Below are 13,323 nucleotides of genomic sequence, written 5' to 3'. Positions count from 1 at the left end.
TATATTCTCTGAAATCATATAATAGTTCTGAATTTTAATTATAAAATATTTTCCAGTACTACTTTTTTATAAGTGTAATGTTGCATAATAATATAGGATTATTATTAAGTACCTATACATAACAATAGTCTTTGAGAATGAAAAAAAAAAAAAAAAAAAAGTATGGAAAACACCATATAGTGCAAGATAGTAAACAAATTATAAGGAATTGTGGGAGATGTGGTTTCTTTCATTTTCTTTACTTTATATTTAATTTTATTTTACTTTATTCTATCTTTGTTTATTAGGTTTTGAAAATAACTTCTGTTAAAAATTGTGTAATGGTAGACGCCATTACAGAATTTTTAGTGCGAACCCCATGGAAAACTTTCGTGAACCCCTAGAGGTTTGCAAACCACCGGTTGGAAACTGCTGATCAACATCACTACATGTGGCAGTGTATTAGATTTGAAAGAACCCTTAAAGATCTGTTAACTCTACCTTCTGTCAGTTTTATTCTAACACTATTATTTTGCTACTGCTGCTTTGCATTATATACAACACTGAGACACAAGGAATTCCCTTATGCATTTTGAGGGTGTTAACCAATACTTTTGCCAATGTAGCATATGCAGTACATACTGTTTATTGATTAGAACTAAGTGGAATAGAATGTTAAACAAATTTTACCTAATATTAAATAGACTCACCTTTTCAGTTGGCATAAGATATTTAAGTTCAAGTCCTAAGTGGGACAGATCACCATGAAGACTTGCGATTATTAAATTATGAAACAGAGGTGTGGATGTACTGAAAGAACAATAAATGTGATATAAATTAAGTGAATGATGTTGCATCATAAGGATAAATAAATGGTGAAATAAAATATTTTTGATGGCACTATTCAGGAAAAACTAAAAACTTTCAATGTAGACATTTTTGTATTAATTTGTATTATTTTTTAAAATCCATATGTATAAAAATATACAATAAAGATATACCATTCTTGCCCTGCTTCTTCCAATCTCAACCACAAACAAATTTCTGCCCTTAAGACACTGAAACAAGACTCATCCATCGTCATCCTACTGGCAGATAAAGGACGTCGAACAGTCGTAATGAATCGCACAGATTACGAGACAAAAGCCTTGCTGCTTTTGCAGGACACTTCTGTTTACCAACCCTTAACCGTTCCTCCCATCAAAGCTTTGGAACTATGGGAGTCGAAAGTGAACATCCTCGTCAACAGTTGGCTTAAACAGAAGAAAATAACAGAATCAACACATAATCACCTCTGTGCCTCCGGCTGCCAGATTCCTCAATTCTACAGACTACCGAAAGTTCATGAAGAAGGTACACCGTTAAGACCCATTGTCTCCTGTTGTGGCTCACCGAGTTATGAATTAGCTAAGTTTGTCTCGGGGCTCCTTTCTCCCCTAGTAGGCAAGACCACCAACACGGTCTCCAACAGTAGTGAACTCACAGAACAGATCCGAACTATATCCACCTCACAAGATCAAATCATGGCATCATTTGATGTAGTTTCACTTTTCACCTCCATCCCAGTAGAACTTGCCATCACATGTGCAAAGCAACTCTTAGATAACGACCAGACCCTTGGCAGCAGAACCAAATTAATACCAGACGATATCTCCACCGCCCTCAGAATGTGCTTAACAGGCGGTGCAATCATGTTCAACGACTCCATTTACCAACAAGTACACGGCACAGCCATGGGTTCCCCGGTTAGTTCGGTCATGGCAAACATCGCGATGGAAGGATTAGAGGGTCGTGCATTTACAAATGTACCAGATCCCATTACCTTTTGGTGTCGCTGCGTGGACGATGTGTTCGTGGTTATCCCCAGAAATTCAGGTGACCGAATCTTAGACCACCTCAATTCTCTGTCGCCTTTCATAAAATTCACCATCGAGCTAGAGTCAGACAACACCATACCATACTTAGACACCCCTGTCCGGCGTGAGGGCACATGCTTGAAGACAACTGTCCATCGTAAACCAATATGTGCTGGCCAATTTACCAACTTCCGGTCAGCACACGTGAGTAGCCATCTTCTTGCCACTGCACGAACCTTGCTAACTCATGCCAGGACACACTCTAGCTCTGTAAATGAGAGGCTCACCGAAATTGCTAAAGTCAAGGCGGATCTTACGAGGTGTGGCTATCCCATCAATACCCTCGACAGGTGTGACCTACAGACACATAGCGGCCACGTAGCGACCAACAGAAACATCCAAGGTAATGACTCAGCCACGGGCACCTTTATCCCATACTACCCAAACCTATCACAACAGGTTTGTAGTCTTAAAATCACATGGGATAAAATGCATACAACTCCCAGGCAGAAAATTACGATCCCTCATCTCTAAGGTAAAAACACCGGTCCCCACCTTACTACAAAGTGGATTGGTCTACCACATCTCTTGCCGTGACTGCACTAGCTGCTACATCGGGGAAACTAGGAGACGGCTCGAAAAACACCTTTCCGAACACAAAAGAGCAATCCGCTTAGCGGATGTGGAGCACTCAGCTATTGCCGAACATATTTGGGCAACCCACCACGACATTGACCCACACCGCGATGTCGTGATTGTGGATAAGTCCTGCCACTATCGACGACGTGCCTGGTTGGAGTCGTTGAACATCAAATGCTCCAATACCTCAGTCAACAGGAACAGTGGATGTCAAGTCCACTCTATCATCGAAACAGCAATCCTGACTATTGACAAATGCTGGCAACGTCCACATGCATCACAGCCACAGGCTTCAACATCCAACAACTAATCACACACTTCACGTACAAGATTGGCAGTACACGCCCTCATGATCCATTCTTAACTGTAAGTTTAACTGAGGAAGGTTGACAAAACAACCGAAAGCTTTTTGTTTGTATGTATCTAATCTAATATATGTATATTTCCTATTATTAAACTTGTCACAATCTATTTTTTGTATCCGTTTTCGCTCTGTGTTACAGCAATTTTAGTTTTGATATTACGGTACTGAATTTGGAATGGAACATAATATACAAAGTGTTCTGATAAGTGATAAACAAGACTAGAATGAAAGCACTAAAATATATATTAATAAAATATAATATCAAAACTCCAGATATCTGATTTGTTGTTATTTGGTTTTTAGGAGCATTGGCAACTAAGGCCATATTGCTCCGTGGTCATTCCCTGACCTTTCCGCATCCTCCATATTTGGTGGTCACAGACTCAAACCCTGGTCTAATCAAGAAGCATGTGCTACATACTGCTGCTGCTCCTGTCCACCTGGCTACGGAGGCGCCATATCTGATTTCTTGCATTGTATTGATCATTTTCATTAGGCAGTTGCAAATGTGTGAAGTGTCTATTGTCATTATGTCTATTCATTCGCATGAAGCAACTTAATTCCCAGTGGATAGATTTTCATGAAATTTTGCACTTAGCTCTTAGAAATATTTGTTGACCTATCCAAAATTTCATTAAAATCATAAAAAACAAGTGTAGCAATTATTATTTTTCCTCATACATATCACACAGGTTATTCATGCACTGTATCTTGCAGCTGAAGCATTAGACATTCTGTTTGTCATAGTATGTTGAATGGAGATATGAATAGTCAATATGGCAGATGTACAGAAAACAAAAAGTTCTCAGTTTAAGCATTCTGCACATTAAAAAGGGCTACTTTTTGAAGAACCAATTTTTCATGAAATACACGTATTTCAATATTTACATTGTGTCATATATACAGTAAAGTTAAAATATATTTTTTTAATATTATTAATTAATTCATAATTAAATGTTAATTATTTATTTTTCACTTCTATCAATCATAGAAAACCTAGGAATAACCCTGATTTTTTCAAGCACGGCTGAGATAGCCTAAAAACATAGAAACCAACCTACTTAAAAACCCCCAATAAGTTCTTTGAATCACTGATGTGATTCAAACACAAATCTCTTCAAAAAACAGGGCAAGTGACGTAGAGGACTTGTCTTGTCTTGTGGTGTAACAGTGTCAGACTTGTAACATGAGTAGCATAATTCACCACTGGATCACATTATTCATCTGATACTTAATCTTTTTGGTACAGCAGAAAAATTGTGAACTTGGAGTCTGCACTAAGAAAAACACTGCATATGCAAAACAGCTGAAGCTAAAAAAGTAGCAAAATATGCAGAAAAGCAGCTGATCGCTCATGTATTTTTAATTTTTTTTACAGGTTACAAGCTTCTTAACTTCTTTTATTTATATATTACATATCTATTGCCATCTGATGTCTCACATTGTGAATATAACTGGCACTGTTTTGCAAGTTAACATAATATGGAAAATATATACTGTTAGGATGCTTGGTCATCCACTGATGAGAATGGAAATATACCATCAAAATAGTTGACAAGGTTTGGTTTTTGGTTTTTTTTTTAGGAGCACTAGCAACTAAGGCCATATTGCTCCGGGATATGCGGTGGTCATTCCCTGACCTTTCCGCATCCTCCATATTTGGTGGTGATGGGCTCGAACCCCGGTATAATCAAGAAGCGTGTGCTAACGCACCGCTGTAGTTGACAAGGTAGTTGCATTGTACCACTAAGGGAAAAACAATTACACTTCTAAAAACAATTGTGACATTAAGTTCAACTATTATTACTGTTTCAGAAATTAGGGTTTGTAAAAGGTATGGGGCAGTAAAGATATTAACATGCCAAAATTTTTAACATACCTTTTATCTAATACTTGAACTATAGCCTGGATAATTTGACCCAATACTTTAATCACTATTAATTCTTGTGCTATTTCTGTACAATCATCTAATACCATATTCCAACACATACAAATTAATGGATACATGCAATGATTGCATAAGTATTGAACGGATGAAGGTGGTGATAAATGCTTCAGAACTATATGAAGCAAACACGTAGCAGTAGAAGCTGCATCTTCAAAATTTTGTTTATCTAGAGAAAAAACATTTATGAATTAAAGTACATTAGATTTTATCTAATTAAAAAAGTATAATAATAAATAGTAGTAGTAGCCAGCTAACATTAAAAATACACATATGTGCATACAGATATGGATTAAAACTAATTTCTTTTGAAGAGAAAACAGAAAACAACTTTTCATTTTGTTATTGTGAGCATAATTTATTACCACACATATATGGCAATGATAATAATACAAAGTAAAATAAATGACTATAGAATTACACAGATATCATTTATCTGGTCATAATATTTAGACATACAGATATAAAAGATTAATCCATATACGCATATCTGATCACATAACCATCAATCTACAGATTAGGCAAACTATAACTTGGGTAACTTCGACTCTTAAGACTACAAATTCTGATGGAAATATAACAGTTTTCAAAGAAAAAAGCTAGTAGTTTTGTAAGGTTTTGTTAGTTTAGTTTTTTGATTTATTTTTGTGACAAGCAAGATAAATTTTTTTTTTTTTTTTTTTGATTTGGTAGTTGTTGGCGCATCGGCTTCTGTGGCCATATTGCACCTCCCAAGGTTTTTGCAGTACTTTGATCCAAGCCCGAGGCGGGAATCGAACCTGCGACCTTTGGGTTGCCGGGCAGTACTTTAACCACTCGGCTGGCCCGGTCGGCTAGCAAGATAATGATTACCGAAGAAGTGGAGAATAATACCTAAATTTATAATATTTAGACTTTAAAAGAATAAACAAATTCTCAAAATGTAAACACAGAAATGCTTTTTAAGTATTTGGGTACAAAAAAAAAAAAAAAAAAAAAAGTCTTTCTTTTAATACACTGATTTATTATTATGATGAGCTGCCTCAATAATGCACTATAAATAAAAGCTACTTTCTTTTAAAAATATATTGTCATTTATTTATAATAAGCTATCTTTCATAACAATTTGTGATCATCATATGCACAAAGTTCCTTACAAGTTCTTCGGATCCAACAGATTAGAAACCAGGCTACTGTTAGTATATTTTATTGACAATGGCCTAGTTTTAAGAAAAGCAGGCCCGGGCAACCTGCAATGCACCTCGAATATTTTTTTCCCTCACATCTTTCTTCCCAAATATGATTTTACAGATTATTAGTATTAGTAATGGCCATACGGTGCAAGGAAGCCTAAGGCTTTTGCTGCGCCAGCCAAAAAAAATAATAATAATAAATAATTAATAAAAGAAAAGGAAATAGACAACTTATGCATTTCCCTCCTCCTGCCGTTAACTATCCTGCTGACCTTTGAATTTCCCCAAACTGTCAGCCTCTACCACCCACGTAGGTAACTTATTCCAGTAATTTACACTGATCAGCCAAAACATTATGACCAGCGAGTCGTTATGCAAATCAAAGCAACTACAGGTGAACTATGGCATGTGCGCAGGTCAGGACACGGTATAAAAAACACCCAATACTGAGCTCTGTTAATCAGTGTTACTCTTGTTCTTCAGATGGGAAAGGCAGCGAACTAAAGTGAGTTTGACATAGGCCAAATTGTAATGGCCAGACAACTGGGTCAGAGCATATCCGAAATGGCACGGCTGGTGGGATGCTCACGATCAGCCATGGTTAGTACCTACCGAAAGTGAACTGAGGAGGGGGAACCCACAAACTGCCGGCGAGGTGTTGGACGAACCCTGGCTCATCAATGCTTGAGGTGAGCGAAGGCTCTCCCGGATGGTATGTGGCAACAGAAGGGAGACTGTGACACAACTCGCCAGTAAATGGAATACTCATGACAGGAGAAATGTGTTACAACACACAGTACATTGAACCCTGCTGAAAATGGGGCTGTGTAGCTGCAGGCCGCCAGTGCACATGCTAACCACAGTTCACCGGCGACAGCACCTACAATGGGAACAAAACTGGACCTTGAGTGATTGGAAGAAGGTTGTCTGGTCCGATGAATCACGTTTTCTGTTGCACCATGTGGACAGCCGGGTACGTGTGCATCGTTTACCTGGGGAAGTGATGGCGGTGGTGTCATTCTTTGGGCAATGTTCTGCTGGGATACCTGGGTCCAGTCATCCATGTGCCGGGCTCTGATGTTTGTTGTTTGTTATTTGGTTTTTAGGAGCATTAGCAATTAAGGCCATATTGTTCCGGGATATGCGGTGGTCATTCCCTGACCTTTCCGCATCCTCCGTATTTGGTGGTGACGGGCTCCGACATCTACCACCTACCCAAACATCATTGCTGATCAGGTACACTCTTTCAAGGCAAAGGTCTTTCCCTCTGGCGGTGACGTCTTTCAGCAGCATAATGCGCCATGCCGTGCCACCTGGACTGTTCAAGACTGGTTCGCGGAACATGAGGAAGACTTCCAGGTATTGCCCTGGGTCTAGGGCAATACCTGGAACGGATGGGCTCGAACGCCGGGCTCTGACATCTACCACCTACCTAAACATCATTGCTGATCAGGTACACCCTTTCATGGCAAAGGTCTTCCCCTCTGGCGGTGCCGTCTTTCAGCAGCATAATGCCCCATGCCACCTGGACTGTTCAAGACTGGTTCGCGGAACATGAGGAAGACTTCCAGGTATTGCCCTGGCCTCCAAATTTCCCAGACATCAATCCCATTGAGCATCTGTGGTTTGTGTTGGAATAGCAACTCATGTCTGCGGTGTCTCAACCACGGACCTTATAGGAGTTAAAGGATCTGCTGGTTACATGTTGGTACCAGATACCAGAAGACACATTTAGAAATCCTGTAGCATCCATGCCCCTCTGGGTAAGAGCTGTTTTGGCTGAACGTGGAGGACTAACATCATATTAGGTAGGTGGTCATAATGTTTTGGCTCCTTATTGTATAACTCGCTGGCTAAAATAAAACTTCCTGCAATCCAGTCAATGTCTCCCCCCTCCTCGTAACTTGAATTTAAGGCCCCTAGTTCTAGAATCATTTATAACTGTGAAAATTTTGCCCCCAATCATTTTACTTTTACCTCTCAGAGGCCTAAACACCTCAATGAATTCTCCTCTGAGGTGCCTAGTTTCCAAGCTGTCTTGGTACCGATGATGGAAAGCTGACTAGCAAATGCTTGGGAAAAAGTTTGAGAAATTAAATGCTGATTATTATTATTTTTCCCCCTGCACTACCGACTAGGAAAATCTGTATGGCCTAGTTTTCCCATGGGATTTGGTTATGAGTGTTGTAGCAAAAACACAAAACTTCATTCGAAATATTATATACACAAAATATTATTATTGCATTCTTAATAAACAAAACAATATTCCTATAACTTGGTAAGCCTTATAACAAGGATTTTCTTCAAATTTCAAGACTTCATAGAAAATGTGTTTCACAGTTTCTACTTTAACTGATGTGACTAGAACAGACTTAAAAAACATGTTTGCAGAATTTTATCCATTTCAACAAAATGTCCTTCAATAACCATGGATATGTTTTTTATTTTCTATAAGTCTTGGTTAACAGAAAATGTTCTGTCACATTCTGAGAGGGGCAGCATTTGCAATAGAACACATGCAGCCCCTTACTGCCTAGGGCATGGCTAATTTCACTCACAGTATCAAATGAGACAGAGATTTCTTTACAAAGGTAACACTTCTTAATTCTGCTTATTTCCATTCCATATAGAAAGCTGAAAACTAAGAGCAGAAAAGAAAACTGAATCACAGAAAAATACAACCTCCAAGAAATGTGCATCATTAGAGGGTGTGCCTGAGGGGCGAAAACAGAGGGGAGGGGGATACTTGAAAAATAGAATGGTAAGAACAGCGCAAGTCTTTTTGAGATCATCATTGTTAATTACCATATAAAGGTGCATTTACAAGAAGAACAGTGATTTTTAAAGGCTTGGAGGGATCATATGAAATGGAGAACCCATAATGGGTTGATCACAAACAAACCTTAATTTTGCCTAAGCTCTAGATTCCAGAAAATTCACCAGGGAGATTTTCACACAATATGAGATAATCACACAATATGAGAGATGCCAAAAGGTGTATATGACAAGGCCAATAGCCTTGAAACATGTCTGGGTGGTGGTACTCACTGAGAATAAGTAACAATAGTCTTCTCTATTAGTGAAGCATTACTTATTCGAGGTAGTGCAATATCATGGCAACTCGTCGTGAAGGCAGAGCACAATATGAGAAAGAGCAAATGATGCCTACAACAACTACTTTGTAGTTTTTTTAAGAGTTGTCTATGGTGTATCTACACACCGATATTATATAGATATTAAACTCTTAATGTATTATGCCTTGTGCATTTAGTTATTTTAAATATTGTTATTTACAGTATTAAAAAACATTATGTGCCAGAAACTTGGAAAAGGAACTGATTTAATCAGAAAACAATGACTTGTGTTTTTAAGATACATGCATTTTTGTTCATCTCATGTATAAATTTCCTATTTGTATTACTGTTTCAAGGTTTCAATAAAATCCATGTCAAGTACATGGGGAAAATATAGGTAAAATAATGGAAGAAAATGCTTTAAGACGAATAAAAAAAAAAAAAAAAAAACATTTCTCAAAAACAAAAAAAAACAAAAAAAAAAAAAACCAGTTATAGTAAGAGGGTAGATCAAAAGTAAAGGTGTATGTGTAAAATTAACACCTCATTTCAGAACACTTTCAAAGTCGTCGTTGTACCATGCCGTTAGACAAATCTACATATTAACAGTTGTCAGCTCTCAGAATGTTTCATACAGTTGAGGTGTAACCATGAAGGCTCCTACTTTCAATAATTGTACCATTAGTGAACAATGTGCTATGATTGGCAGAAAATTGTCAAAAAATTCAACTTAGTGCAAATTAAATTTATATATTTTCAACTGCACCAAAGTTGAATTTTCACCTTAATGCAAGGGGATAAAAATTAAAATTCAAAAAAATAAAAACTTACATATTAATATGGATAAAGTAACACTAGTTTGTACTATTACACTATATAATATTGGTGTAAACACACCATAGACAACTCAAACAAAAACTATGTTAGTAGTGTGAAGGGCATCATTTTATCTATATCTCATATTGTGCTCTTCCTTCACAACGAGTTGCCATGTATTGCACTACCTCGAATAAGTAACACTTCACTAAAAGAGAAGACTGTAGACTAAAAGAGAATACTATAGACTTCACTTTTAGTGAAGCCTATAGTCTTCTTCACAACGAGTTGCCACGTATTGCACTACCTCGAATAAGTAACGTTTCAAGGTAGTGCAATACATGGCAACCCGTGAAGGGAGAGCACAATATGAGATATAGATAAAATGATGCCCTTCACACTACTAATGTAGTTTTTTGTTTAAGAGTTGTCTATGGTGTGTTTACACCAATATTATATACATTATTATACTCTTAAAGATATGATGCTTTGTTGCATTTAATTTCACTTAAGTACTATTACACTGTATTTCTGAATGTGTGGTATTTCTTATAAACAAAACGTACTTTCAAAACAATAGCTCTTAGCTTTCTACAATACTTTCTGATACTCTCTGAACAAAATATTTCATTTTCGTAGCATGCATATATCATTTTATTTATATATTATTGCTTTTAAAGCCAATATTTAAGTAAAATTAAAAATAAATTACTGCTTCTATATTACAGAAAAGTGCAGAAGAATTTATTTATACGGATAATAATTGTTTCTGAAATAATTTTCAGATATTCAGCAGAACAAAATTTCAACGTAATGAAATGTAATATTGTAATGGTATTTTACTGTGGTAAGAACACTCGACATGATCTGCCTGCATTTTGGTTCAAGCTATTCATGTGGGCAAAGAGTCTTGTAAATTAAATTTATATTCAAGCTATCATAAAATATGCAAAACACAAAAAAATCATGTGCTCAACTGAAAACCATGAAAATTAACCAAATATGTTTCTTCTAGCCAGTCAAATTCAAAAGAAAAGGAAGCCAAAAAAATCAGTAATATACATCAATACCTCACTTAGCACAGCTTCAAACAGCATGTATTTCACTATAACACAGTTTTCAATTAATTTTAAGTCAAAAATTTACTGTACATATTAAAACTCATTCAATAGCCTAGACATGTACTCTACATATATGCTGCACTGTTGTAGCTCAGGTACGCATACATATATGCTGCGGTGCCAACTCTACTGTCTCACATGCACATGTGCCAATAGCTCCCCTCAGGAAGTCAGTGGCAACGCATGCAACAGTGTTCAGTATTCTTAGTTCCATCCTGATGAGACAACATGATAGCCTTTCAAACTTTTCATTTCACAATTTATTTTTTACCCCTTTAAATACAAAATGATTAGTCAATGAATGCGGTGGAGCTACTAAACATAAATGGCTTACATTAGAAAAAAAACTTGACATATTTCTACGACATCTTACATGACGAAAGTGATAACTAAGCAAAGAAGTTCGCTACTGATTAATATGGAACGTCTTTTATTAATATGGATAGAAGATTGTAATCAAAAGAGAATTCCTTTTGAGTCAAAACATCATTCAAGCGAAAGCCATGAGCCTTTATAATACGCTGAAGGAAAAATAAGAAAATGAAGAGGAGACTAAAGAAATATTTACAGCTAGTCGTGGTTGGATTTTCCACTTTAAAAACTGTGTTGGACTTCACAATGTTCATATCTCAGGTGAAAGTGCAAATGCAAACAAAGACGCTGCTGCAAGATTTCCCAGTGAATTGAAAGACATCACTGAAGAAGGTGGCTACAAGGATGAACAAATTTTCAATGTCGACGAAACTGGACTGTTCTGGAAAAAAATGCCCTCACGAACTTTTTTTAGCTGCAAATGAAAAGGCCAAACCTGGATATAAAGCATCAAAAGATCATTTAATACTTTTGTTGGGTGGAAACTCATTTGGGGATTTTAAATTGAAGACCCTACTCACGTTTAGAGCAAAAAACCCAAGAGCTCAAAAGGGTTTTGTAAAAAGCACATTGCTCATAATTTGCTCATCTGATAAGAAAGCATAAATTACAAGAGAATTGTTTACAGAATGGTTCACAAATTATTTGTCTGATGGTATGAAAAAGAGGAAAACAATTCTGAAGTGGATAGCACTGAAGTGGCACCAAAAGAATTTTCAACAGAATTGGAGAAAGTTTTTTTTTTTTTTTTTTTTGGGGGGGGGGGGGGAGAGTTGACGTGGCTTGCAAGGCAATTATGAATGGAGATCCAAATGTTGAACGTGGCATCAAGATATGGCAAATTTTACAAGATGGGATTCGATGCTACAAAGACTTATACGGCGAGAAAAAGAAGAGACAACTTCACCAGACTTCATTATTACTATTGTGGATTATTGCGTACATAGAGCGAAATGGAGACAGAATAAATAATGACAAGTTTAATATTAATTGGAAAACATACATATATTAAATTAGATACATACAAAAGCTTTCGGTTAGTTTGTTAACCTTCATCAGTCAAACTGACAGTTAAGAGTCAGTTTGACTGATGAAGGTTAACAAACTAACCGAAAGCTTTTGTATGTATCTAATTTAATATATGTATGTTTTCCAATTAATATTAAACTTGTCATTATTTATTCTGTCTCCATTTCGCTCTGTGTACGTAATAATCCACAATAGTTCATTACTAAAATACCTAAATAAACAATAAAGTTTTTCTCATCTCTCATGTTACCTTTTCATTAATAAAATTTTTGCAATATTTTTAATTTCAAATCCTTTTAATTGGCTATCAAGCGCAAATTTTTTTATAGATTTATTATAATTCGTTTATAGACTATTTCTCTGGTATGTATTCACTTAAAAGCCCATTATAATTATACCTCATCAGCATGGTTTCACATAACATGGAACAGTTTCGGTACGTGCTATGTGGGGTATTGCTGTATTTAGAATGCTTTATATTTCGAAAACAAAAGGTAATGCAATTAGCATATATAATTTGTATAAATATTCAAGTATGATTTTCAGTTGTCAATTAAAATTAAACTGACTCATCACAGTTTTCAGAAATCATATATCAATTCATAACCAAAAAAGGTTGCATACTACTAAGATAGAAATAAGTTGAAATGGAATTTTAGTATGCAAACTGCCTGCTGAAGGACAACCTTTTCTTTTATAGTTTGTTCTTTATTGTGAGAATGTTTTTATTATGTTACAAGCTTAGCCTGTTACTTAACAATATGAAATTTTTAGAAATCTTCAAGTACCGTGTTAATAGACTAGAAAAGAATAGTGAAAGCTTAAAAAGCAGTACTCACCTTGAAATTAATCTGCGATGGTTTACTTAGGTAGCGTGGTTAATGTTTAAGTTGAATTGTTAAATTGAAAAATTAAAAGGGAGGGAAGTAGGTAAAAGTTGACTGAGTTAAATGGGC

The 13,323-nt window shown here is 36.2% G+C and overlaps 1 protein-coding gene across 1 annotated transcript in view; it reads right to left on the bottom strand.

Moving 5' to 3' along the window:
* The window catches only part of Mms19 (MMS19 nucleotide excision repair protein), a 180,965-nt gene that overhangs the window by 42,531 nt on the left and 125,111 nt on the right, over positions 1 to 13,323 (bottom strand). The window contains exons 17-18 of the mRNA XM_090384395.1: positions 4,718 to 4,952; positions 690 to 789 (exon numbers count right to left, since the gene is read on the bottom strand). Of these exons, the coding sequence (XP_090240521.1) occupies positions 690 to 789; positions 4,718 to 4,952 (335 nt within the window). The remainder of the gene's footprint in view (positions 1 to 689; positions 790 to 4,717; positions 4,953 to 13,323) is intronic.

This window comes from Mastigoproctus giganteus, chromosome 11, assembly GCF_048544385.1.
Source record: "Mastigoproctus giganteus isolate SK-2022 chromosome 11, ASM4854438v1, whole genome shotgun sequence".
In the NCBI taxonomy this organism is placed as follows: Eukaryota; Metazoa; Arthropoda; class Arachnida; order Uropygi; family Thelyphonidae; genus Mastigoproctus; species Mastigoproctus giganteus.
The sequence above is the reverse complement of the archived record's forward strand: the minus strand, read 5'-3'. Positions and strand labels throughout refer to the sequence as shown.